Source organism: Phocoena sinus, chromosome 2, assembly GCF_008692025.1.
Source record: "Phocoena sinus isolate mPhoSin1 chromosome 2, mPhoSin1.pri, whole genome shotgun sequence".
In the NCBI taxonomy this organism is placed as follows: domain Eukaryota; kingdom Metazoa; phylum Chordata; class Mammalia; order Artiodactyla; family Phocoenidae; genus Phocoena; species Phocoena sinus.
Genome location: NC_045764.1, coordinates 113,602,017 through 113,629,824, shown reverse-complemented (window position 1 = coordinate 113,629,824; position 27,808 = coordinate 113,602,017). Strand labels below are relative to the sequence as shown.

At 42.8% G+C, this 27,808-nt stretch overlaps 2 protein-coding genes and 2 non-coding genes across 5 annotated transcripts; 2 read left to right on the top strand and 2 right to left on the bottom strand.

Annotated features, from left to right (window-relative positions):
• The first annotated feature begins 452 nt into the window (after window positions 1-452).
• On the top strand, window positions 453-27,808 carry EAPP (E2F associated phosphoprotein). 2 transcript variants are annotated; one of them, XM_032623824.1, is made up of 7 exons: window positions 1,648-1,722; window positions 8,453-8,674; window positions 11,866-12,047; window positions 13,124-13,219; window positions 14,231-14,348; window positions 21,437-21,550; window positions 27,230-27,808. In XM_032623824.1, exons 2-7 carry the CDS (start codon window positions 8,601-8,603, stop codon window positions 27,504-27,506), a joined length of 861 nt encoding a protein of 286 aa, XP_032479715.1. In that variant the 5' UTR covers window positions 1,648-1,722; window positions 8,453-8,600; the 3' UTR covers window positions 27,507-27,808. The 2 variants fall into 2 exon arrangements, with proteins under 2 accessions (XP_032479716.1, XP_032479715.1); XM_032623825.1 differs by lacking the exon at window positions 8,453-8,674 and having other exon boundaries at window positions 453-1,722.
• Window positions 1,846-2,009, top strand: LOC116750291. The gene has a single exon (XR_004348987.1). It is a non-coding gene; the product is annotated as a U1 spliceosomal RNA (small nuclear RNA).
• LOC116749449 (peptidyl-prolyl cis-trans isomerase FKBP1A-like) lies at window positions 17,923-21,430 on the bottom strand. Its single transcript, XM_032623826.1, is given in 2 exon segments — window positions 17,923-19,227; window positions 19,230-21,430. Coding segments are annotated over 2 exon segments (552 nt in total). The 5' UTR covers window positions 19,660-21,430; the 3' UTR covers window positions 17,923-19,105.
• On the bottom strand, window positions 20,611-20,717 carry LOC116750042. Its single transcript, XR_004348787.1, has one exon. It is a non-coding gene; the product is annotated as a U6 spliceosomal RNA (small nuclear RNA).

The following is a 27,808-nucleotide window of genomic DNA, read 5'->3' as shown; positions in this document are numbered from 1 at the left end:
AAAAACCAAGGCTATTCTACAAAATAACTGGCCTGTAATTTTCAAAAATGCCTGCATAATGAAATAAAACGATGGGCCTGGGGATTATTTCAGATTAAAATTGGTTAAAGAGACAGGATACAGAATGCAACGTGTGATGCTGAATTTTCCTTTGCTATGAAGGACATTCCTGAGACAATTGATAGAAATGGAGTAATGTTTATAGAGTAAATAATAATATTGCATCCATGCTAATTTCTTGATTTTTATAATTATCCTGGGTTTAGATAAGAAAATGCTCTATTTTTAGGAAACACACACTAAGAAAGGAAACTTCCTGAGACAGCCAGTAATCAAAAATGGGTGCTTGGGACTTCCCTGGCGGTCCAGTGGTGTGGTTAAGCCTCCCCGCTTCCACTGCAGCTGGGCGTGGGTTCCATCCCTGGTTGGGGAACTTAAGATCCCTCATGCCCCACGGCGCAGCCAAAAAAGAAAAAAAGAAAAAGAAAAAAGGGTGCTACAATACGTTTGCTCTGATCTTTTCGCAGTTAGGACCTCAGGAAGCCTTCCCTGACCCTATAGTCTCCAGTCCTGTGTCTAGCCTCGCTTTGCTCCGTAGCACCGACCACAGTAGTATAATGCAGCACAAGGTCCACTGGAAGTCGACACACAATACTTGAATCGTTTTGTTCACGTCTGGGGAGGATCCACTTGATCTCGAGAAAGAATCTTCACGTATGGAAGAGGAAAAGACAAAGCCGGGCGGCTGAAAGAGGCAGCCTAGTCCCTCAGGACGAAAACGTGACAATTCCGTGCATTCGATTTTCGGAAACCATTCAACACCCGTTCCCGGCCCACACATCTACCCCTTGCGGGAACGCTTTGCCCTGATAGTCTCTGTTCGTTTTTCTTTGCTGTTGCAGGATTCGATTACTGCATAATCTGAACGAAAGATCATGGATGAGGACTCAAACAATTTCATGTTAAACTGATGACGAAACTCTGATCTTACCATTTAACATTTGATTGACATTGTGTTCCGTGTCATTTTCACTGAAAGGAAGGTGAGACCACACCCGAGCTCCGACCTGCTCCTGAACTGCAGGGCGCCGGGCGCCGCGAGCTCCTGTCTTCCCGGGTCCCCCCTCCAGGTCCCGATTCGTCGCCGCTCGCCCACGCCCTCCCTCCGGAGACACCGGCGCATCTCGGTCGGGAATTAGTAGTTCCGTATCTCCCGCGGGAAAGAACGGGACGCCGAAAAGGTCCCGGCAGGGGCGTGGCGGGTGTAGATGAGGAGGCGCACAGAGGCTGCTGGTCCCACTCCGCCTGGGTCCTATCTAGAGAAACCTGGAGGTCAAGGAAACCTGCCCTAAGCTCCTCGAGGCCACACAAGCCAAAGAGAAAGTAACAGACTAGAAAGCCGCCTGAGGGCTAAGTGCCCCCAAACATAGCGATTTCCCAATGGGGAAAAGGTTAGACATAGACGGTGCGAAAAGTGAAACCCCTCAATGTAACTTTAAACAAGAACCTAATGTTCATTTTAAGTCGAAGGCTCTGAGCAGATCCCTCCGGCGTTCTCCCCGCTGTCCTCAGCCGGCTTGGGGAAAGCTGAGAGGCGCGGGACTTCCGGAGAGGGGCGTGGCGTATGCAGATAGGGGGCGCGCAGAGGCTGCTGGTCCCGCTCCGGCTGGGCTACCGCGTCCTGCGTGTGGACAGCCGAGGACTCGCGAGGTTGTTCCCGAGGTGGGCGAGCCCGGAGCGAGGGGCATGCAAGGGCGGAGGGCGCGGAGAGGGCGTGAGGGAAGTGAGCGTGCGTGAAGAGGTGGGCGATCGCGAGGGTGTGGGACGAGGCGCGAGCCGCAACTCATACTTACCTGGCAGGGGAGATACCATGATCACGAAGGTGGTTTTCCCAGGGCGAGGCTTATCCATTGCACTCCGGATGTGCTGACCCCTGCGATTTCCCCAAATGTGGGAAACTCGACTGCATAATTTGTGGTAGTGGGGGACTGCGTTCGCGCTTTCCCCTGGTGTTTGTGTTGGTTCAACAGTAGAATTTTGTCTACTCGGGGGAAACGAGAAAGTCCGTTTTTTCGTGCGCTCGCGGTCTGTCGTATTTGTGGGTTTAGCGCAGTGTTTGTGCGCGGCTGTGAGCTCTGCGAGTTGTCTTGCTACGCAGCAGTTGTTCGCTGTAAGGTTGCAGGGAAGCTGCAGTGTGCAGAGCCGTATAGTCAAGTGGAGCGAGACAGTCTGTTTCTTTGGCTTACGACAACCTCCGTTTTCTTTTTTTTTTTTTTGTCGTTCATGCCTTTCATGTTTATTGGGGTTTCTCAGAAGCAGTTGGAGCCGCCGTGTACGGTAGTGAAGAAGTGAGTCGCGAAGGAAGTCAAAATGGTAGGGCAGTACGTACTACTGTTTGCGGTAATGCGAGCGAAAACAGCTGCTTACACTAAGGAAGTCACGTGAGCAAGAGGAAACGTCGTTATGCCCCCCTTCTAAAATCGGGAAAGTACAGTAATAATTCTACTTTCTCTAGGACAGGAACACTCGCCGTTATCGGGAACGGAGTTTGGAAAAGTTTGCGGGGAGTACGGAACTACTCCCGGATACGAAACACTACATATTTACGTAAGGTAGCTGAGTCAGGAGGATTTAGTGTGTAGAACATTTAATGCGGTATCTGGGAGTAACGTCCAATGGAGGACCATCTGAAGCTGTACATTGGAAACTGAGACAAGGTTGAGGAGCGCCTAGTGTTAAGGGATAAAATGAAACAAACACGATGTTTCCGGACGACGCAGTGGTTACCGCTACCGTAGGCCTGTTGTCAGCTTCCGGTCGGGAAACTAGGGTGGCGCCTAGCCGACGGGCATGGTCATAAGACCCATACATACAAATATATATACGCATACACACATACGTGTAAAGGTTACTGATCTCAGGCGTAAAAACAGAACCCAGACTTTCTCAGCAAGTTTTCGCTTTGACTCGAGGGTACGAGTGGTCACACCCAGAGCGAAGCTTATTCATCGTTCTGCGGATGTTGACCATTGTGATTTCCCCAAGTGTGAGAAACGGAACTGCATGCTTTGTGGCAGGGGGGGGGTTGCGTTTGTGCTCCCCTCTGCGTTCTGTAGGTTTATTTTTTTAATTTATTTTTTAATCTTAGTTATCATCCTGTGTAGTATGTCCTCATGACTTATGTGTGAGATTTGTACCTTTTCACATGCCCTACCCCAAATTTTAGCAACCTCCCACCGTCTCCACCCTTGGCAACCACCAGTTTCCTGTACGTATCTAATCTATAAAACTTAGTTTATAGATATTTGTTATTTTTTCGCTGCGTTGGGTCTTCGTTGTTGCGCGCAAGCCTTCTCTAGTTGTGAGGAGCGGGGGCTCCTCATTGCAGTGGTTTCTCGTGTTGCGGAGCATGGGCTCTAGGCCCATGGGCTCCAGAGCGCAGGCTCAGTCGTTACGGCGCACGGGCTTAGTTGCTCCGTGGCACGTGGGGTCTTCCCCGACCAGGGCTCGAACCCAGGCTCCGCTCGTTCTATAATGTCACCGGATATGTACTAGCCGAGGGTTGGTGAGCTGAAACTGAAACTGATACTCTTCTATCCAGCAGCAGCGAAACACGGAATTTCACTTACTATTTTATATTTCATAAATTCATTTATTTTTGGCTGCGTCGGGTCTTCGCTGCTGCACCCGGGCTTTCTCTAGTTGCGGCGAGGGGGGGCTTCGCTCTGCGGTGGCTTCTCTTGTTGGGCAGCACCGGCTCTAGGCGCGCGGGCTCCGTAGTTGTGGTGCTCGGGCTTAGTTGCTCCGCAGCAGGTGCGAGCTTCCCGGTCCAGGCCTCGAACCCGTGTCCCCCGCATTGGTTGGCGAATTCCTAACCACTGCGCCAGCAGGGAAGACCCTCACTTCTCTTTTTTTTTTTTTTTTGCGGTACGCGGGCCTCTCACTGCTGTGGCCTCTCCCGTTGCGGAGCACAGGCTCCGGACGCGCAGGCTCAGCAGCCATGGCTCACGGGCTCAGCCGGTCCGCGGCATGTGGGATCTTCCCGGAGCGGGGCACGAACCCGCGTCCCCTGCATCGGCAGGCGGACTCTCAACCACCGCGCCACCGGGGAAGCCCCCTCACTTCTCATTTTGACAGTATTGAATAGCTATGCGCTTCTCAGCAGTTTTCCTTTTGAACCCCACCCCCGCCTCCCCAGCGGAAGAGAAACATCATTTTGACCTCAACTTAACATAGTTTTACTACGGAACATTAATAATATTGTATACACTTTTTTCACCCGGTTGGTGCCTCACTGACATACAGCTAGGCTTGACACACTTTCTTTTTACTCACAAATTTCCTCTCCTGCCACCCTCCACTCTCACCGCATAAACTCCGAATCCCTCAGTCCCTTGCTTCCCACCGCAACCAACGTTGCAACCAACGTTGACTCCCCAGGCTATTCCCACAGCCGGGGTTGCAGAGCATAAAGCATCATCCGAGGGAAACCCCAGACTGCCCCTTGCTGCCTTGTCTCTGCCACTAGGCGTCTTCCCGTCGCACCTTTTGCGGCCCTCAGGCAGGAGATGGTTAAGACGTTTTATGAATGCCACAACCCACCAGCGCTGGCTGCTTTTATCAGGGACTAGCAGTGAGCTATGGAATAAACCTTTCAATTGTTCTGGACCTACAAAGTAAACCTCTCCCGTATGACCTCGACGGAGTAACATACATTCTTTCCCTTCTCTGTACGTTTTGTTAGTGAGAAGACCCTCGGACAGTCATCAACTCATTAATACATGTGTTTAGTAAGCACCCCTCACCTCCCCACACTCATGTGCAGCCCACAAGTGCTGCTTCCTGTCTACGCCCACCCCGTCAGTAAACCAAAGGGCCAAGGGATGTACTTTCCACTGTACTTCTTTCCCAGAAAAAGGCCACCTCGGTAGAAACACATTAGCTGACGGATATGTGTGAAAACTTGTGTAGCTTTTTGCTCTGAACTTGCTATTTTTTTAGCATTTACGCAGCATCTTCACATTTCCAAAGCACTGTACCAACATTTATTAATCCTCACAACACCCCTGTGAGGTAGGTCAATAATTGTCTTTTATGGTAGAGAAACAGGCAGACAGGTCGAGTGACCCTTGTCATATCCATTGAGAAATCACTATGTTTGGGGGTAGTTAGCCCTCAGGCGGGTTTCTAGTTTGTTACTTTCTCTTTGGCTTGTGTGGCCTCGAAGAGCCTAGGACAGGTTTCCTTGACCTCCAGGTTTCTCTAGATGTACACCACGTCCTCTGTGGTGGATGTGGGACCTTGTAATTCCCAGCGGAGACACGTCGCCGTTGGTGGTCCAGGTGGCGTGGGTGCGCGGCGAAGAATCGGGACCCGGAGGGGCGATGGGGATGGCTGGAGTTCGGGGCGCCTGGTGCCAGGCATTTGAGGGTGTGAGTCGGGGCTCGGGTCTGGTCTCACCTTCTGGTTTTGGTTTCGCAGCCGACCGAACTCATCCCCACTAGGCATGGTTATTATGAGGACCTTTCCCTCCTCCCCACCCCCATTAAGCATTTACGTAGTAAGATTTCCCCAATCAACTTAAAAGCGATCGTTTTGTTCGTGGCGTCCTCTTGAGGTAGCGTCTCATCACCTGCTTCAACACATGAACTGCTTCAAAACACACAACAACTAAACCTGGTGAAAACTAAAGGAAAAAAAGTCAAGATTTTAACACTGAATTAAACAGGGCAAAGTATTGCTACAAACTTCTTCCACTTTGTAAATTGTGCAGTGCTGGAGTTAAGTATATAATACCGGCAAACACAAAAGTTTTTTGTTTTATTTTGGCCGTGCCGCGTGGCTTATGGTATCTCAGTTCCCCGACCAGGGACTGAACCCTGGGTCAGGCAGTGAAAGCCTGACTCCACTAGGCCACCAGGGAACTCCCCCACAAAGTATTTTAAAACACTTGAAACATTTAAAACACTTAAAATTTGTTAAAAACAGTCGATTATGTTTAATAGTCAATTCACGAGTTCTGAAATAGTCCATTTAATTCATTGAACTCTCATTTTGTTTTTAGACGGTGAGACAAACACACTTTTGTTTATTTTTTTGTGCCGTGCCAGGCATCTTGCAGGATCTTAGCTCCCCGACCAGATATTGAACCTGGGCCCCCTGCAGTGGAAGCACGGAGTCCTGACAACCAGACAACCAGGGAATTCCAAACACAATTTTTAAGACTGTAAACTGAGACCTTTTATATCCCAGCTATTCTGCCCATTGAGAGGTATATCTACCCCTCTCCTGGAATCTGGACTTAGTGACTAGGCTGACCAACAGCATGAGGCCAAAGTAATGTTCGGGGGATTCCGAGGTTAGGTCAGCAGAAGGCTTGCAGCTTCCTTCTGGGCCTCTGAGAACCCTGTGTGGGAGACTTGAGCTGTGAGTGAGAAAGCTGACAACTCTGGGGCTGCCATGTTGTGAGGAAGCTGCTGGTTTACAAACTGTCTCCCCTCCCTCACTAAGGAGAGAGTAAAGAAAGAGGCAGGCAGGTTTAAGAGGCAAGGGAACTTACTAGGATTGTTTTGGGTGCTGAAAGAGTAGAAGATCTCTATCCCTGCCAGCCAATTCTTTTTTTTTTTTTTAAAGATCTCTTTTTTAAAAAAATTTATTTTGGTTGCGCTGGGTCTTAGTTGCAGTAGGTGGGCTCCTTAGTTGCGGCTCGCTGGCTCCTTAGTTGCGGCATGCATGTGGGATCTAGTTCCCTGACCACAGATCGAACCTGGGCCCCCTGCATTGGGAGCACAGAGTCTTATGCACTGTGCCACCAGGGAAGTCCCCCAGCCAATTCTTAAAAGTTTATACAGAAGCCTTAACTGGGTTGTCAGGTATACTGTCCAGATGGTCTCAACAACACCCTACTCCCTCAAGGCTTCATCATTCGGACAGCTCCCACTGTCTGAACAGGGGAGGAACAGGAGGGGAACAGGAGGCAAAGTGTACATTGCAAGGATAGGGGAGCAGGTGAGGAAAATTGATTGCCTGAGTCCAGCTCAAAGATCAACCAGTGGTCACAGCCCACCAATCATCTCCTTCAACAGAAGCCCAAGGCTTTGTGGAGAACGATGCATGGAAAAGAGACATGCTCGGGTTTTAGTCCCAAACCGAGACCCTAGACATTGGGGATCAGGGTAATGCCTTTCAAAACTGCAGATTTGGATAAAAATAGATGAGTGTTTTTGTTTTAAAGCTCTTAAGTTTTGGGGTGATGTTTTTGTGCAGCGATAGAGAAATGGAAGAGGGAGACAGAAGTAAGCAAACAAATAAGTAACATGAAGTTGAAGGGGGAAAAGTGGATTTAGGGTTAGAGAAGATGGGATGGAGAGAAGAGGGTGGGGTTGAGGGCTTACAGTTTTTGACAAGGGGCTCAGGGAAAGCCTCTGTTTCAGTTTGCTACATACTCGTGCTTTTCTTTGCTTGCTCATCATTAGCATATGTAACCCCCAAGCAGCCACCAAAAATGGCAGGCTCAGCCCCTGAGTTTACTTGTTCTGTTACCAGTTGTAGGATTACAGCCAACTCCTTAGAATCTCTAATTCTTTTTTTTTTTTAATAAATTCATTTATTTATTTGTTTATATTTTTGGCTGCATTGGGTCTTTGTTGCTGCGCGGGTTTTCTCTAATTGCGGCAAGCGGGGGCTACTCTTCACTGCAGGGCGCGGGCTTCTCATTGCGGTGGCTTATCTTTTTGCTGAGCACGGGCTCTAGGCGCGCGGGCTTCAGTAGTTGTGACATGTAGGCTCAGTCAGTAGTTGTGGGCCACAGGCTTAGTTCTCCGCGGCATGTGGGATCCTCTCGGACCAGGGCTCGAACCCGTGTCCCCTGCATTGGCAGGCGGATTCTTAACCTCTGCACCACTAGGGAGGGAAGTCCCAGAATCTCTAATTCTTAATTTTAAGTTTATGGGAGTAAATAAGTAATGACTCAATTTTTGTGGATCAGAATGAATATGGATATAAGGACACATCCTTGAGGAGGGCCACCATTCTCAGAAAAGGAAAAATGGGTTCCCCAACAAGTGTCTCCTTCACATCACTGTGACTCATGGGAGAGTATTATACCTCGAAAACAGTTGGGTGGAACAATAGTTGAAAACCAGGGAAGGGAGTTCCCTGGCGGTCCAGTGGTTAGGACTCCACGCTTTCACTGCTATGGGCCTGGGTTCAATCCCTGGTCAGGGAACTAAGATTCCACTAGCCAAAGGGCATGGCCAAAACTATATATATATATATATATATATGCATACATATATATACACCCATACATATATATATATATATATATACGCATACATATATATATAAAACTTACTGATCTCCCCGCCACCTCCCCCTCCTCCGCCCCTCCCCCTCCGCCCCTCCCCCTCCCCGCCCCTTCTCGCGGCCCCTCCCCCGCTTCCTCCTCCAGCTCCTCGCTTGGAAGATCTGCGCAGGCGCGCAGTGAGGGCGAGGACGTGCGGGCGGAAGTGGTGCTGGAGCGCTTTAGGAAAGGGACTTGCGGAGAAAGCAGGTACTCTGCTGACGCCTGTGGACGGTATCGGAGGGGGCAGGCCGCCATGAACCGCCTCCAAGATGACTATGACCCCTACGCAGTTGAAGAGCCTAGTGACGAGGAACCGGCTTTGAGCAGGTAGGCCCCTACCCCGCCCCGGTCCCCGAGGCTTCGGGCCGAGGCCAGGCCGAGGCCTCCCCCTCTCGCTGCGCTTGCCGGACCCGTGCGGATCCTCTGTCCAACGGTTCGGGCCCCTGTCGCGCCTCGCTGTCGCCTGTGGGAGGCCGAGGGGGGTCTGGTGAGGTCGCGTAGCCACGGGGGAGGCGGGACCGACACTGGCGCGGGTAAGGGGCACATTCTGGAATTAGGCGTAAGATTCAAAAGCCGTGAAATCGAATCCTGCTTCTGCAGCTACTAGCACTGTGACCGAAGGCAAGTCCTTTATCGTCGGTTTCTCATCTATAAAATGGAGGTGTAATAAGTATATCACGAGTATGTTGTGAGGCACATGGGAGTTACTGTGAAGTGACCATCATGAGACTAAACTGCAATAAACAGAAATAAGGGGGTATTTAACTTTTTTTTTTTTGAGCACCTATTGTATGCTTGCTGTGGGCTACAAAGGTCAGTCATAAGATTTTTGTCTTTGACAGGTTTAACGGTAAAGTAGGGGACATAAGATAAATATATCTCAGAAGATATATGTCTCGGAAGTAAACGTGTATCTCAGAAGACCACTGTAGAAGAAGATGACCTGGGATAGTCACAGATGAAGTTCTATGGGAATTTCCAGAAGGGAGGGATTAATCCTATCTGGAGGAAAATTGCAGTTATGTTGACAAGAGATTTCCAGGAAAATTTAGCCATTTTTTAAGCTGTCAGCAGATCCTGTTCATAAACTTTAAAACATTCTGTACAACTAAGCTTTCAGTGGAACTGTCCTTCTTTCAGTCACAATGTTTCCTTATATTATCCTGAGGAGGGATTATAGGCATGGGAGATCACACTGCTCTGAAGATTTCTGTTGTGGGGAATGAGGATGGATTCCAAGATTCCCTTATGAAGAATTTCAATTAATGGGTCCAGTTTGTGAAACTGGACCTAGGCCTCAATTAGTAATTCAGTTTGATTGGATTCAGTGTTTCCTGAACTTGAGCTATTCTGCCATTACCATCCCCGTATTCACCCCTCTTATTATTTAGTTAATCTTTTTCTTTAAGTTAATTTACATTTTTGTAGTTAAATGTCTTTTTTTTGGCCTCACGGTTTGCAGGATTTTAGTTCCCCGTCCAGGGATTGAACCTGGGCCCCCAGCAGTGGAAGCACGGAGTCCTAACTACTGGACCACTAGGGAATTCCCATGTAGTTAAATGTCTTTGAAGAGGCTTTATATTCCTGTGACAGTTGCTACTGGTAAGGTAACGGTAAAAATAAATACTTTGAAAACAAAACAGTGTTATTAGGCAGTATTGCCCGCTCAAGGCTCTGAATCGAATGCTCATTTTAAAAAGGGAGATTGTGTTAGAGAGGTGTTTAAGAGGTGTCTCTCAGGATTTGATTTTACCATACCTAGAAGTGAATCTTTTATAGCGTAGTACTGTTTCATGGAAGCTGGCAGAACACATGAGTCTTCTGAGTTGGAGACACCTGACAGCAGAGCAGACAGCAGAGCATACAGCATGAGCATCATGTTTGTGTTGGTTGCTCTTACTTCCCAACTCCTGTAGGGGTTACATGGAGAGGCCCAGGTGGGTGCTACACATTCATTGGGTTGGTACCATGGCTGAGGACCACTTGAGCTTGGAGAATCCACCTCTTTACAGCAGGGAGTAAATATGCCACTAGATGCCAGTACCCCTCCTCCCACCTCCCAGTTGTGATAATCAAAAATATGTCTAGCTATGCCAAATGTTCCCTGGGGGGCAAAATTGCCCCCCAGTTGAAGAGTACTGGGGTAGTTCAAGGGTAGTAGTGAGAGGTAAGGCTGGAAAGATAGGTTGAAACCAGATTGTGAAAGGTTCTTTTGAATGCTGTACTTAGAGTTTTGGTCACGGATGATTTTCTTTTGGATTTGGGTAGTGATGTGATGAGAGTTCTTTAGGAATAACATTCTGGCAGCAGGGTTAAGGGTGGAAAGAGACCTGGAGATCCTTAGGCCATGGTGGTACAGGCAGAGTTAAGAGGACCTGAGTGAGGGAGGGAGACGCAAGAGGGAAGAGATATGGGAACATATGTATATGTATAACTGATTCACTTTGTTATAAAGCAGAAACTAACACACCATTGTAAAGCAATTATACTCTAATAAAGAAGTAAAAAAAAAAAAAAGAGGACCTGAGTAAATATAGTGGTAATGGAGAAAGGGAGCATGCTGTTCAGGATGAGGAATGTCAGATGGGGAATTTTCTTGGAAGTAGAATCTGGATAAGTCCTCTATCATTAGCAAAATTGATTGGTGTGAATTGTATTTTTCTTATTTACCTTCTGCTTGAGGCTCACAAGCATTGTTGTAGAAGAGAAAAATAGAGAAGCAAAACCCAGGAATAGTCTGTAACCGCTCATCAGATCATGAATAATTGAACATTATGTGTGTACTATTGATTATAGTAGAAAAGTCTTAGGCATTTCATCTTGATAACATTTCATTCCTTCTGATATCTCGTTTAATTCTGTCATACTGCTATTGATGGGGAAACCCAGGCACAAAAGGCCAAGGAAATTGGCAGAAATTGCTCAGGAGAATTTGGAATATAATTTAGCCCTCTCTCTCTTTTTAGTTCTCCGTAGCACTATGCCTTTTAAACTGTAATATTTACTTACTGTCTGTTACATTTTGTGTGGATGTATTAGCTATCTATTTGTTACATATATTAAGTTTTATTTACGTATCCAGAGTTTAAAACAAACTCCCAGTTCTGTGAGGTAAATTTTTCATTGCTGATGGAATTATGAATTGGTGCAGTACTCTTGGAAAGTAGTGTGATAATTCTAGAAGTCAGGAAGACGTTTGCATCTAATTTTAGACATTTAACCTAAGGAAATCAACAGAAACAAAATTATATATACGGAGATATTCATTGTAGTGTTTAATAGCGAAGAGAAATAACTGTACAGCATCTGCAAGGGGAAATGTTATGCAGACGTTAAAAAGTATATTTGGAAATATGCAGAAATGGTTGAACTATCAAGTGAGAAGAGCTGTATGTAATGATAGCTGAATCAAATGTAACCTTATAAAATTTAAATTTGTTGGGCAGTGAGATGATAGGCATTTGAAGTTATTTTAATTCTTTAATATTTATATTCTTTATGATTTAAATGTGTTCTAGTTCTGAAGATGAGGTGGATGTGCTTTTACATGGAACTCCCGAGCAAAAACGAAAACTTATCAGAGAATGTCTTACTGGAGAAAGTGAATCCTCTAGTGAAGATGAATTTGAAAAAGAAATGGAAGCTGAATTAAATTCCACCATAAAAACAATGGAGGACAAGTTATCCTCTCTAGAAACAGGTAAATTTTTAGTTAGATTTTCATATAGATATTTTTCTAAGTTCCATAATGGCAGGGACCCTTATTTGTGCTCTGTTATGGCCCCAGCACTTTCACTAGGTGCTCAGTAAATACTCATTGAATGAATGAATAAATGTGCTTGGCAACCTGAGCGTAGTTTTCTTTCATTGCTAGTGAGAAGTTTCCTGTGTTGCTGGAAAGAGACTGTTTAGCATTGTTTACTTGTATGATTTCCTTTTGTAATTTTTACCTCAGGATAAAAGAAAAAAAGACACACTAGCTTATAGAAGTATATTTAAGGTTATATAGCACTGATATAGCAGGTTGAATGATGTGTCACCACAAATTCCTGTCTCATTTTAGTAAGTAATGAAACATACTTCATTTTGATACTTGGTTTCTATGTAAAATATATCTGACTCGAAAACTTGTTTGTGAAGGTAGGACTCCTCAGAATTGGTTTCCATGTTGTTATGCTATATATAACTGTTTAGAATTGAAAGCATATGTAATAATGATAAAGGCAAAAGCAGATGTTAATTAAGAGGAAGAATTAGGGATGCAGGCATATGATGGCATAAGTATAGGTGATGTCATGGCACTAGGCACAGCTGAGGAGAGGAAGAATGTGTCCTTGACTCATTCTGCCTGACTCTTTGTAGAGCTCTTATCCTCTTTCTTCTAAAGTTCCTTAAAACAAGATGTTTATTCTGTTCTCCACAGTATACTGCACGGCTGAAAGGTAGAGAGATATATGGCGGCAATGTGAAAATATGGCTATTTTATTTAATTAGATGTGCTTTTATCATTATTTATATATGCTTTCAGTCTCTTTGTGGGAAGGGGGAGAGAATAACTTTCTCATGATTTGGAACAGTTATTCAAGGAGGGGAAGTTCTCTGTAATTGCATAGGGCATAGAAATCCAGTAAGTCATTCATGTGAAAGTATTCTTCCACCCAAATGAAACTGGGAATGAGTTGATATCACTTTGAAGTCATGGAAGAATATATGGAGTTTTTTTCCTTGCCAATCCAGTATGATTCAGTTTTTAAACTTCCCTTATGGTTTGACTAGGGTCTTCCTCAGGAAATGGGAAAGTTGGAACAGCTCCGACAAAGTACTATGATGATATATATTTTGATTCTGATTCTGAGGATGAAGACAAATCAGGTAAGTAACATGTTTACCAGGTTTAGCAGTTATATTTTATGAAGGAAGGTTTACCTAGCAATTATTTGATATTAGGTTTTCCCTTTGAGTTTCATCTTTTAAGAAATTGCAGGCAGTTGATGTGAAAACAAAAGCAGGATTGCGCATAAGAACAGATGGGAACACACCTGAGGACAGGGACTGAGGGTGGTGCTGCAGCGGCATGTCTGGGGAGAGGAAGAGTGTGTCCTGACTCAGTACCTCTTTCCTCAGGGCTCTTGGCCCCCTCTTCCTTCAGGTTCTTTAGCACAGCAACATTTGCTTTCACAACTGCAGATAGTTTCTAGATTTTACTCTCTTGCAGAATTTTCCCTAACTTGTTGCTTTTTTTAAATCAATCAATCTCTCTGTTCTTTGGAATTGATTTTGTATAAATTTGAGCAAAGTTGAACACAATAACAAGAGCTAAAACTAAATTATATCAGTAATTATGATGGAATACACAAATAACAAATTTATATGGTAAACAATTTTATATTTTTGTATGTTGTTACATTAACATTGACCTGCCCAAGTAGGTCTAGTGTATGTGGATGACCATAGTTTTTTTTTTCCATTCATTTTTGTTCTGATTTCAGTAGCATTTTATGTATGAGAACTTATGGAGAATTTAAGAAAATAGTTTCTAGGGACTCCCCTGGTGGTCCAGTGGTTGGGACTCTGCACTTCCACTGCCAGGGCCCAGGTTTGATCCCTGGTCACGGAACTAAGATCCCACAAGCCGTGCAGCATGGCCGAAAAAAAAAACTTTCTATTCTTAACTTACTTTGAGTGGCCTTTTTGGGACTCTGACGTCTCATTATTTGAACTCATTTCTGAACTTTATTTGGAGGAATAGTTTAAAATATTTTTTTAGAAAAATATAACTAGAAAAAATATGTACCTTAGGAAACAGGTTTCTTCATTTTGTATAAAAGAGGTGTGGATTTTAGACATGATACTTAGCCATATCGTTAACATTTTCAAAACTAGCACAGGTGACCAAGAAAAAGAAGAAGAAACAACACAGAATTCCAACAAATGATGAATTACTATATGATCCTGAAAAAGATGACAGAGATCAGGCCTGGGTTGATGCACAGAGAAGAGGGTAAGAACTTAAATTTAAAATTAGAATCTTTAGGAAAAATGATTAAAAGATGATTTTCGCTATATTCACATTTTGAGTGTATGTGTATATATTTATACAGACATGCGTTAAGTTTGTGAAAAAACTGCTGAATAGTTTATTTTAAAAATGAAAAGCAAATTTCAGTCAGACCATTGGTTTTTTATTTATTTAAAAAAATATTTATTATTTATAATTGAAGTATAGGTGATTTACAGTGTTGTGCTAATTTCTGCTGTACAGCATAGTGACTCAGTTATACACACACATATTTAGGCCATTGGTTTTTAAAAAATTGTTGTCACATTCAGACTGTTATAGCTAGTCAGTCTCTCCCTTTAAGAAACAAAACTGACTTTTTTCAAATCAACAATTTAAAATTACTTGGAGATTAAGAGTTTATGTGGGGAATTCCCTGGCGGTCCAGTGGTTAGGACTCCGTGCTTCCATTGCAGGGGGCACGGGTTCAATTCCTGGTTGGGGAACTAAGATCTTGCATGCCGTGGTACTGCCAAAAAAGAGTTTATGTGGATAAACAGTGGATGTTATGTTTTCTACTTGAATGCTTGAATTGTTGTTTTTAATTATTTACAAATTTGATTTTTTAAAAAATTTTTTTATAGATCTTTATTAGAGTATAATTGCTTTACAATGGTGTGTTAGGTTCTGCTGTATAACAAAGTGAATCAGCTATATGTATACACATATCCCCATATCCCCATATCCTCTTGCGTCTCCCTCCACCCTCCCTATCCCACCCCTCTAGGTGGACACAAAGCACCGAGCTGATCTCCCTGTGCTATGCAGCAGCTTCCCACTAGCTATTTTACATTTGGTAGTGTATACATGTCAATGATACTCTCACTTTGCCCCAGCTTCCTCCCGCCATGTCCTCAAGTTCATTCTCTATGTCTGCGTCTTTATTCCTGCCCTGCCACTAGGTTCATCAGTACCTTTTTAAAAAATAATTAATTAATTAATTTATGGCTGTGTTGGTTCTTCGTTGCTGCACGCAGGCTTCCTCTAGTTGCGGCGAGCAGGGGCTACTCTTCGTGTGGTGCGCAGGCTTCTCATTGCAGTGGCTTCTCTTGTTGCAGAGCATGGGCTCTAGGTGCATGGGCTTCAGTAGTTGTGGCTCGTGGGCTCAGTAGTTGTGACTTGCGGGCTCTAGAGCGCAGGCTGAGTAGTTGTGGCGCATGCGCGTAGCTGCTCTGTGGCATGTGGGATCTTCCCGGACCAGGGCTCGAACCCATGTCCCGTGCATTGGCAGGTGGATTCTTAACCACTGTGCCATCAGGGAAGTCCCCATTTTATTTTTTTTTTAGATTCCATATATATGCGTTAGTATACGGTATACAAATTTGATTTTTTAAAGTTGAGGTAAAATTCACATGACATAATGTTAACCATTTTAAAGAAAACAATTTAGTGGTATTTAGTATATTCACAATGTTGTGCAACCACTACCTATATTTATTTCAAACCATTTTCATCATCCTAAGAGGAAACTCCATACTCATTTTCAAATTTGATTTGATAAAGGCTGATTTATCATAAAAGTGAAAGCTGGGCAACTTACAACTATTTTCCCCTAACCTAGCTGTGCTTCAGGATCACCTGGTTAGAATGAAATGCAAACCCTTGAGTCCTACTCTAGGAGGTTTTGATTCCGCTAGGGTGGGGCCCAGGAATCTGTACATGTCAAGCCCAGAGGGCTTGTGATGTTATGTGGGTCTTTGTGCACCACCCTTTAGCTTCCACCCTCCCACTTTGTCCCTTTTTCCTCTCCTAGTTTCACCAGTGCACCACTTCCTCCAACTGCCCCTTGCATTTATGTGATGAATATTTTTCACACTCACAGTGTGAAATGAACGTTTTAAGTGCTATGAGTGCTATTGAAATAATTAAGGAGCTTACGGTCTAGCTCCTTATTCTGGTAACAGAATTTGTCATGGAAGTAAGATGGAATGTATTTTCATTCTTACATAATCTTGAGAAGAAATAACATCTTATTGACTTATTCACATTCCTGTGTCAAGCAGTAGTTGCCTTTTAAGACCACAGAAACCGGCTTCAAATAATGAATTCACTACATTTTAAGCACCACAAGGACAGTGATCATACCTGTCTTGTTCAATGCTGTATGCCAAGCATCTTGCACACTGCTGTATGGGCACTTAGCACCTATTGAATGAATGATTAAGTTATTTTCTTGGGGTTTGGGTTTTGAAATTTGCTAAGCATTGGAGGTATTTAACAACAATTATGAAATATATACCACATGGTCTCAGTATTTTTCCTCACAAATATTTAAAGAGTTTAGGAAGTAATGCCAAATGATTTACATTTTGCTGTTCAATTTTTAGGTGTTTTCCATAAGCCCCTTTTAAGAATATATATTTTTATACTTTAGTGTCTTCATAAGCAGATTCATGCTTTATTCTTTAAATCAGCAAATATCTGTTGAGCATTTACTATATGCCAGACACTGTTCTAGATTCTTGAAATACAACAGGGAACAAAACAGACCAAAATCCTTAGGCACTTAGAGCTTACAACCCTTGCTTTTTTTTTTTTTTTAATAACTTTTATTGAAATATAGTTGATTTACAATGTTGTGGGTTTTTCTTGTTTTTTTGGCTGCATTGGGTCTTTCTGGTGCGCAGGGCCTTCTCATTGTGGTGGCTTCTCTTGTTGCGGAGCACGGGCTCTAGGACCGGCTTCAGTAGTTGTGGCACGCGGGCTCAGTAATTCTGGCTCGCGGGCTGTAGAGCACATGCTCAGTAGTGGGTCACGGGCTTAGTTGCTCCGCGGCATGTGGGATCTTGCCCAGCCAGTGCTCGAACACGTGTCCCCAGCTTTGGCAGGCGGATTCTTAACCACTGCACCACCAGGGGAGTCCACAACCCTTGCTTTTTATTTTTTTAAATTTTTAAAAATATTTATTTATTTTGGCTGCGTTGGGTCTTCGTTGCTGCGCACGGGCTTTCTCTAGTTGCGACGAGTGGGTGTTACTCTTCATTGCGGTGCGCGGGCTTCTTACTGCGGTGGCTTCTCTTGTTGCAGACCACGGGCTCCAGGCAGGCAGCCTTCAGTATTTGTGGCACGTGGGCTCAGTAGTTATGGCTCACGGGCTGTAGAGTGCAGGCTGAGTAGTTGTGGCACACGGGCTTAGTTGTTCTGTGGCATGTGGGATCCTCCTGGACCAGGGCTCGAACCTGTGTCCCCTGCATTGGCAGGTGGATTCTCAACCACTGAGCCACCAGGGAAGCCCAACCCTTGCTTTTTTTTTTTTTTTAAATATACTTATTTATTTATTTATTGGCTGCATTGGGTCTTCGTTGCAGTCTGCGGGCTTCTCATGGCAGTGGCTTCTCTTGTTGTGGAGCACGGGCTCTAGGCGCGCGGGCTTCAGTAGTTGTGGCACACGGGCTCAGTAGTTGTGGCTCACGGGCTTAGTTGCTCCACGGCATGTGGGATCCTCCCTCACCAGGGCTCGAACCCACGTCCCCTGCATTGGCAGGTGGATTCCCAACCGCTGTGCCACCAGGGAAGCCCCAACCCTTGCTTTTTAAACGTATCTTTATTGGGTTTTTTTGGTTTTTAATTAGTAAACTATTTTTTAGAATAGTGTTTTTTTTTTTTTTTTTGAGAAAAGCCAGCATAAGGCACTTTCATTGCATTAATGAAACTCATATGTAGTGCTGGGGGTAGCGGTAGGGCTGCGGGAGTAGGCAGCAATTTCTCTCACCAGATCACTACACAGGACAGCAAAGGGGTGAGAGGGGGTGAAGGAGAAGCCAGCAAACTGAGATCAGCACGGGGAGCTGAGCATCAAAAAACAGGAGATGATGAAGCTGTGATGACCAGCTTCATTTTCTTAAGACAGCACTCGGATTTGTTATGATGGCTGGGCTTTCATGGGTGTTGTGTCTACAAACGGCACCTTCAATTTAACTTTCGATTGAAATTCTTAAAATTTAGGAAGTGGAGCTTGGATAGCTATGAGATTACAAAAGTCCTAAATATCCATTAGAAAAACCAGAGGATGGAAAAAGAAAAAAAAAATCCAGGCCATGAATTAGGCTTCAGAGGTCCCTGGCTGGCCCAGGGATAGACACCTGTAGTGTCCAACATCTCAGTGAAAACGATCTGCTTTCAAAAGGCAGAGGGTTAAGGGGAGGGTGGAGGTGGGACAGTGGAGGCAAAGGCTCTCCCCTTCCCACTTTAGTTTTGGGTAGGGCTTTTAATTCAGCCCGAGGACGTCACTTAACTTGGAGAATAATTTGGCCCTCAAAAGCACCTCAAATCTGCTATGGCTTTGCAGTTGCAACAGCAAGAATGTTTAATATATAATAGATAAAACTTTCATCCAAAAAAATATATATATAGATTATTACCCCCCCCACACAACAATTCCTATTCTAAAGTTAACCCATTACTTGTGCTGTTAATACTTGAATAATACGTAACTGGAAACCTGGATCCAAAGGACTGAAACCCAGCGTTCACCCCCAAATGAAAACAAACTAAAATGGGTAACTTGAGGTTTATGGCATATAGTTCAGGTCAACACACATACAAGGAGAAAGGGGAAGAGCAAAGCCGGTGACAACACATTCAGTCTGGGAAGATATTTATACAGAGTGTAGTGGAACATCAGGGAAAGCTCCGTATGGACTCGCTGTGCTCATCTGGAGGCACCAGATCCTTCCATGACACATCCAAGAATGGGGAGCTCAGGGAGGAGGCCATTCCTGACATTCCAGTTTTAGAAGCTCCACGTCAAAGATGAGAGTGGCATTAGGTGGGATGATGCCTAGGTGCCCAGTGGCACCGTAGGCATCGTCTGGGGAGATAGCTTGGCTCTCTGACCCAAGCTCATCTGGGCAGCCCCTTCTTCCCAGCCTCGGATCACTTTCTGCTTGCCCAGCACAAACTTAAAGGGCTTGTTTCTGTCCCAGGAGGAGTCCAGCTTCTTTCCATCTTCAGGCATCCCCGTGTAGCGCACCACGCAGGTCTGGCCGCGCTTTGGGAAGGTGCGCCCCTCTCCGGGGGAGATGGTCTCCGCCTGCACTCCCATGGCGGTGGCAGTGGCAGTGGACGCCGGGCGGGCAGGCGGCGCGACAGGCGGCGTGGACTGGCAGTGGATCTGGCGGCAGTTCCGCTGCTGTGCCAGAATAGTTTTAGGCGCGCAGAAAAATTGAGCCGATGATGCAGAGAATTGCCATGGTACTGCCCACACCCCCCGCAACAACAGCAACGCACAAATCTCCCCTGTTGTTAACGCCATGCGCTAATATGGTATATTCGTCACAGTTAATAATCGATGCATTATTGTTAACTAAAGTTCATACTTGATTCAGATTTCCTTAGGTTTTTTTTCTCTTTTTTAAAAATATCCTGTTTTACCTTTGGGTAGCAGTTGTATTTAAAGCTCAGTCATCTCTGTCACATTATTGATCCTGCACCATGCCAGTGAAGCCCAGTGGGCTTCAAATGACACCCTTTATTTATTTATTTATTTCTCCACCACGTGGCTTGCGGGATCTTAGTTCCCTGACCAGGGATTGAACCCACACCCTCAGCAATGCAAGTGTGGAGTCCTAACCACTGGACCTCCAGGGAATTCCCCCATATTTCCTTAGTTTTTACCTAATACCCATTTCTGTTTCAAGAGCCCATCCGGGATACCATGTTACATTTAGTTGTTATGTCTCCTTAGGCTTTGCTTGGCTGTGACAGTTTCTCAGACTTTCCTTGGTTTTGATGACCTTAACAGTTTTGAGGAGCACTGGTCAGGTATATCGTGGGAGGCTCCTCTATTGGAATTTTTCTTTTTCAGCAGCAGAACTCAAGTTTATTAAAACAGCTATGACAAGTATAACAAAATCTACATCTGCCTGTGCTAGGCCAGTGTAGCTCTGTACAAACAACAAGATAACGCTAGATAATGACAGTTAGCACTTTGAAAGCATAGTATACAAAACAACATATCTTCATCAAAAAAAAAAAAACAAAAGCACTTCATAAAAGTGGGGAAAAAAATTCTCCCCGCGCCCCCCAAAGGAGGTCTTCACAGGCTGGCCAGCTCCATCCCAACTCTGAGGTATCAAAGGGGTTCCAAGTGCAAACTGAAGGGATGAACAAGCAACTCCCCCACTCCCACATCCGTTAAACGCACAATGCAGCTGATCTTGTGGTAGAGTGCCTTTTCATGGAATGATTCAACAATCATAGATAAAAAAATATGGAATGCTTCGTGAATTTGCGTGTCATCCTTGCACGGGGGCCATGCTAATCTCCTCTGTATCGTTCTAATTTTAGTATGTGTGCTGCTGAAGCGAGCACTGGAATTTATCTAATGTTTTTCTCATGATTAGACTGAATTAGAGGTTTTGGGGAGGAAGACCACAGAGGTAAAGTGCCGTTTTCATCACTTTGTATCAAGGGCACATACTATCAGTGTGATTTATGACTGTTAATGTCGATCTTGTTCACGATAGTGAAGTAGTATTCGTCAGGTTTCTCTACTGTAAAGTTACTCTTTCCACCCCTTTCTGTACCATACTCTTTGGAAGAATGTCACATGTTTAGCCTAGACTTAAGGAGTCTGGAGTTATGCTCCTCCTCCTTGAGGGGAGAGTATCTTCATAAATTATTTGTAATTGTTATGTATGGGAGATGTGTCTATTCTCCCCCATTTATTTATTTATTAAGTCATTTATGTCAGCATGGACTCATGGGTATTTATTTATATTTTGGTTATAATTCAATACTACTTTATTTTGATGCTCTAATTGTTTTGGCTTCAGTCATTGGGAACTCTTTCAGTTGGCTCCTGTGCCCCTTTAACATTCCTGTCTCATTGTGGGTTTTTTGTTTTTTCTTTCTGAGCACTTTCTTACTTTCTGGCCCTACAGGATGTTCCAGGTCCATCTTGTATGCCCCATTCCTGGAATCAACCATTTCTCTAAGGGGTACTGGTTTCTTTTATTGGGAGAGTGGCATTTGAAAGCAAGATCTGGTTTTAATGTGTTTCCCCTCTTCACCTTCTTTTTCTGTTCTAGCTACCATGGTTTTGGAATACAGCGGCCACGTCAACAACAACAGCCTTTTCCAAATAGTGATGCTGTCTTGAATTGCCCTGCCTGCATGACCACACTGTGTCTTGATTGCCAAAGGTAATGGATAAAGGATAACAACACACACACACACACACACACACACACACACACACACACACGAAAAAAAAACACTTGGTAGTCCTTGTTTAAATCAGAAATAGACTTTTGAGGTACTTAGGAATTCTGATAAAGTTCTTTCCTCATATATCCCTGGTGCTGCATGACTAATCTTTATACAAATAATTTTTGTTACATGTAGTCTGTTATAAATAGGTTTTCTAATAAAGTACTTGCCAGTGCTGACAAGGGTTCAGTAAAACTGCATATTTGTTGTGGAATGACAAAATCTCTCAAATACACTCTTATTTCTTTTTTCTGTTGTGATAAAATACATGTAACATAAAATTTACTATTTTAACTGTCTTAAAAATTTTGCTGTAAAAGAGTACTTCATTTGAATATTCAATTTATTGTCAACTAGACCATTTAAAATTTTTTAAAAATTTAATTTAAAAAATTTAGTTTTTAATTTTGAAAAAAAATTAAAATTAATTTTTATTTATTTATTTGATTGTGCGAGGTCTTAGTTGCGGCAGGCTCCTTAGTTGCGACTCTCAGGCTCCTTAGTTGCGGCATGTGAACTCTTAGTTGCGGCATGCATGTGGGACCTAGTTCCCTGAGCAGGGATCGAACTTGGGCCCCCTGAATTGGGAGCATGGAGTCTTAGCCATGTCGCCACCAGGGAAGTTCCTATTTTTAATTTTAAATAAAGCTGTTTTCCCAGCTTTATTGAGATGTAATTGACATACAACATAGTATAAGCTTTAGGTATACAGTGTAATGATTAGATATTCAAATATATTGCAGGATGTTTACCACAATAAGGTTAGTTAACACAGCTGTCACCTCACATAGTTACCTTTTTTTGTGTGTGTGTGTGGTGAAAACTTTTGAGATTTACTCTCAGCAGTTTTCAAGTATGCAGTACATTGAGTATGCAGTATTGAGTACAGTATTGTTAACTGTAGTCATCATGCTGTACCTTTCATCTGCTGAACTTATTCATTATAAGTACCTTTTGACCGCCTTCATCCATCTGCCCTTCCCCACCAACCACCAGTTACTTTGTTTCTATGAGTTCAGTTTTTTTTTTAGATTCCACATATAAGTGAGATCATACACTATTTGTCTTTCTCTGTCTGACTTTTTTTACTTAGCATAATGCCTTCAAGGTTCATCCATGTTCTTACAAGTGGCAGGATTTTTTCTTTTTTATGGCTGTATAATATTCCATTGTATATACATACCATATTTTCTTTATTCATTCATCTGTTGATGGACATGTAGGTTGTTTCCATGTCTTGGCTATTGTAAGTAAGGCTGCAATAGTAGGTTTCTGGGAGGAAGACCACAGAAATAAAGTGCTATTTTCATCACATTATGTCATGGGCACAAACTATCAACATGATTTATGACTTTTTATTTTGCGGTATGTGGGCCTCTCACTGCTGTGGCCTCTCCCGTTGCGGAGCACAGGCTCCGGATGCACAGGCTCAGTGGCCATGGCTCACGGGCGCAGCCGCTCTACGGCATGTGGGATCCTCCCAGACCGGGGCACGAACCCGTGTCCCCTGCATCGGCAGGCGGACTCTCAACCACTGCGCCACCAGGGAAGCCTGATTTATGACTATCAATGTTGACCTTGATCACCTGGCTGAGGTGGGGGCCCAGATATCTCTTTTGAGATAGTGATTTCATTTCCTTTGTATACATACCCAGAAGTGGGATTGCTGGATCATATGATTGTTCTATTTTTAACTTTTTGAGGCTCCTCCATACTGTTTTCCATAGTGGCTGTACCAATTTACATTCTCTCCAGTAGGGCACAAGGGTTCACTTTTGTTATTTCTTGTCTCTTTGATAATACCTTTTCTAACAGGTATGAGGTGATAACCTTATTGTAGTTCGGATATGTGGTTCCCTGATGATTTGTGATATTGAGTACCTTTTCGTGTGCCTGTTGACCATTTGTATATCTTTTTTGGAGGAATGTCCATTCAAGTCCTTTGCCCATTTTTTAATCGGATTTTGTTTGTTTTTTCCTACTGAGTTGTATGAGTTCCTTATATATTTTGGATATTAACCCCTTATCAGATATATGATTTGCAAATATTTTTTTACCATTCCATAGGTTGCCTTTTTATTTTGTTGATTGTTTCTTTGCTATGAGAAGCTTTTTAGTTTGCTGTAGTCCCACGTGTTTATTTTTGCTTTTGTTTCTTGTGCTTTAGGTGTCAGCTCCAAAACATCATTGCCAAGACCAATGTCAAGGAGCTTTTTCCCTATGTTTTCTTCTATGAGTTTTATAATTTCAGATCTTACATTTTAGTCTTTAATCTGTTCCAAGTTAATTTTTGTCAGTGGTGTAAGTTAAGGGTCCAGTTTCAGTTTTTTGCGTATGAATATCCAGTTTTCCCAATACCATTTATTGAAGAGACTGTCTTTTCCCCATTGAATATTCTTGACTCCCTTGTCAAATATTAGTTTATGGTGTATGCATGGGTTTATTTCTGGGCTCTTGATTCTGTTCTGCTGATCAATGACTTTGTTTTTATGCCAATCCCATACTGTTTTGATTACTATAGCTTTGTAGTATAGTTAGAAATCAGGACGTGTGATGCCTCCAGCTTTCTTCTTCTTTCTCAAGATTGCTTTGGCTATTTGGAGTCTTTTGTGGTTCCATAACAAATTTTAGGATTTTTTTTCTATTTCTATGAAAAATGCCATTGGAATTTTGATAGGGATGACATTGAATCTATAAATGGCTTTGGGTACCATGGACATTGTAGCAATATTAATTATTCCAATCTATGAAAACAGGATATCTTTACACTTATTTGTGTTTTCTTCAATTTCTTTCATCAGTGTTTCATAGTTTTCAGTGTATAGATCTTTCACCTCCTTGGTTAAATTTATTCCTAAGTATTTTATTATTTTTGATGAGATTGAATGAGATTGTTTTCTTAATTTCTCAGTTTCTTAGTGAAAATGCAATAGATTTTTGTTTATTGCTTTTGTATCCTGAATCTTTGCTGAATTTGTTTATTTAACATTTTTTTGTGGAGTCTTTAGAGTTTTATATATATAAGATTATGTCATCTGCAAACAGACAATTTTACTTCTTCCTTTTCTATTTGGACACCTTTTCTTTCTTTCTTTCTTTCTTCCTTTCTCCCTCCCTCCCTCCCTCCACCCCCCTTCCTTCCTTCCTTCTTTTTTTTTTTTTACCTGATTGCTTTGGCTAAGATTTCCAGAAATACATTGACTGGGAGTGCTGAGAATGGGCACTCTTATCTTGTTCCCTATTTTAACCATTTTAAGTGTACAATTCAGTGACATGAACTACAGTCACAATTGTACAGCCATCATGACTATCTATTTCCAGAACTTTTTCGTCACGCCAGACAGAAACTCTGTACCCATTAGACAATAATTCCCTATTCTCCACCCCTACTCACCCCAGCCTCTGGTAATCTCTATTCTACTTTCCTGTTTGGATTGTTCATTGCTAGTGTATAGAAACACAACAGATTTCCATGTGTTCATTTTTTACTCTGCAACTTTGCTGCATTAGTTTATTAGCTCTAATAGTTTATTTGTGTAATCTTCAGAGTTTTCTACATATAATATCATGTCATCTGTGAACAAAGTAAATTTTATTTCTTCCTTTCCAATTTGGATGGCTTTTATTTCTTTTCCTTTTTCTTTTTTTTTAAATGAATTTATTTATTTATTTTTGGCTGTGTTGGGTCTTCGTTTCTGTGTGAGGGCTTTCTCTAGTTGTGGTGAGCGGGGGCCACTCTTCATCATGGTGCATGGGCCTCTCACTGTCTCAGCCTTCTCTTGTTGTGGAGCACAGGCTCCAGACGCGCAGGCTCAGTAGCTGTGGTGCGCGGGCTTAGTTGCTCCATGGCATGTGGGATTTTCCCAGACCAGGGCTCGAACCCGTGTCTCCTGCATTGGCAGGCAGATTCTCAACCACTGTGCCACCAGGGAAGCCCTTATTTCTTTTTCTTACGTAATTGCTCTGATTAGAACTTCCAGTACTTTGTTGAATAGAAGTGGTGAAAGCAGGCGTTTTTGTCTTGTTCCTTGTCTTATAGGAAAAGTTTTCAGTCTTTCATCATTAAGTATGATGTTAGCTATGAATTTTTCATATGTGGTCTTTATTATATGGAGGAGGTTTCCTTCTATTCTTAGTTTATTGGGTGTTTTTATCACGAAAGAGTGTTGAATTTTTCAGATTTTCTTTATGCATCAATTGAGATGATCATGTGTTTTTTTCTCTTATATTCTATTAATCCAAATATACTTTTGCCCTTTTCCTCTCCTTTTCTTTATTTTCTTTTCTCTTTTTCTGGTAGCCTTATAAATGTCTGGCTTAGTCCATGTTCTGAATCAGGTTAACTGAAATTAAATGATGATGTTAGGTGGTGGATTTGTTCTAGTTACTAATGGGAAGCCAGATGTAATTTACTCTTATTAGCTAGCTTGAGGTTTCTGATCATCTGCAACAATTAATTTTTGTACTCTCCATATGAGCTGTTAAGCTTTTTTTTTTTTTTTTTGGTGGTAAGCGGGCCTCTCACTGCTGTGGCCTCTCCCGTTGCGGAGCACAGGCTCTGGACGCGCAGGCTCAGCGGCCATGGCTCACGGGCCCAGCTGCTCTGCGGCATGTGGGATCTTCCCGGACCAGGGCACAAACCTGTGTCCCCTGCATCGGCAGGCGGACTCTCAACCACTGCGCCACCAGGGAAGCCCTGTTAAGCTTTTTGTATATAAATTGACACCTAGAATATGAAATAAAGAAAAAGTAAAATATCTTTGTACTTAAGTTGCTTCTCTTTTAAATTAAACCATGTTACCATGTTACAGGGTTCCTGTACCCAAACAAAGTTGCTTCATGATCTAACAGTAGAAATTGGGCTTGGTAAAAATTGTGTTCCATATTAAGATAGGATTACAGTACGGTGGAGTATAAATGAAATTTTTATGGTTTCGTTTTGAGAAACACCAGCCTGGTAGTGGTGGTGGTGGAAGAGGAGATGAGAAGGCATAACTTGACTTCACTGTTTCTAACCAGATAGATATTTCTGTTGCATGATGTTTAAGGGGGAAAAAAAGGAAAATAACTTACTAAGTCAAGAAAGAAGTAGGAAAATATTAAGTGTATGAGGAGAACAAAGAAAACATTATCTATTCTTTAGACTGTTGGAGTAAAGCTAAGAGTGGACGTTATAAATCAGATGCTCTTTAAGCTTCTAAAACTGTAGCTTTTACTAAAATAGTGACCAGAATGGCACTACCTAGTAATGAGAGGAGGGCAGAGTCTCAGGTCACAACAGGAAAAAGACACAAAGATTTTTTAAACATTACCTCTCAGGTTTCCAATAGCTTTTCCTTGTCTAAGGTGGAAGAGCAAATCAAAACATATTTTTCTGAGATAAAAATTACTTACAGAGCAGTAGAAAAGAGGATATATTCATCAGTATCTGTTAACAATTCTCTTCCTGTTCTTAAAATAACTCTTAAAAACTCTTTAATTTCCCGTTTTGTTCTCATGTTTTTACTTTGGTTGGTATTTCAGTAAGTTTTTGGTATTCTCACATTTTATCTAAATGTGTAACTATTAAAATAGAATGTAAATCCAAATTCTCCATTTCATTTTCCTCTTAGGCATGAATCATACAAAACTCAGTATAGAGCAATGTTTGTAATGAATTGTTCTATCAACAAAGAAGAGATTCTAAGATACAAAACCCCAGAGAACAGGAAGAAAAGGCGAGGCCATAAGAAGATGAGGTCTAACCAAGAAGATGCTGCGGAGCAGGCACAGACAGATGTGGAAGAAATCTATCACCCAGTCATGTGCACTGAATGTTCCACCGAAGTGGCAGTCTATGACAAGGATGAAGTCTTTCATTTTTTCAACGTTTTAGCAAGCCATTCCTAAATAGCTAAGTTGGCATTTAGTTGCCCAGTACTGTATACAAGGCAAATATGGACAGTTATATTCCTCCTGCCTACTCATCTCAAGTGACATTCTGAGTGGTTATTTGAGGAAGCAGTGTTTTGTCTTTATCTTTTTGAAAAAAAATGGTTATCTACCTTCATCCCTCCCCTTCCTTTTAAAAAAAAATGTTTCCCCAGCTCTGATGGGACTTGTTATTCATTCTCTTTTTGATAGATATTTGGAAATGGGCTTTTTATATATTAAAGCTCTTTAGAATTAAAATGTTCTGGAGTTACAGGTAA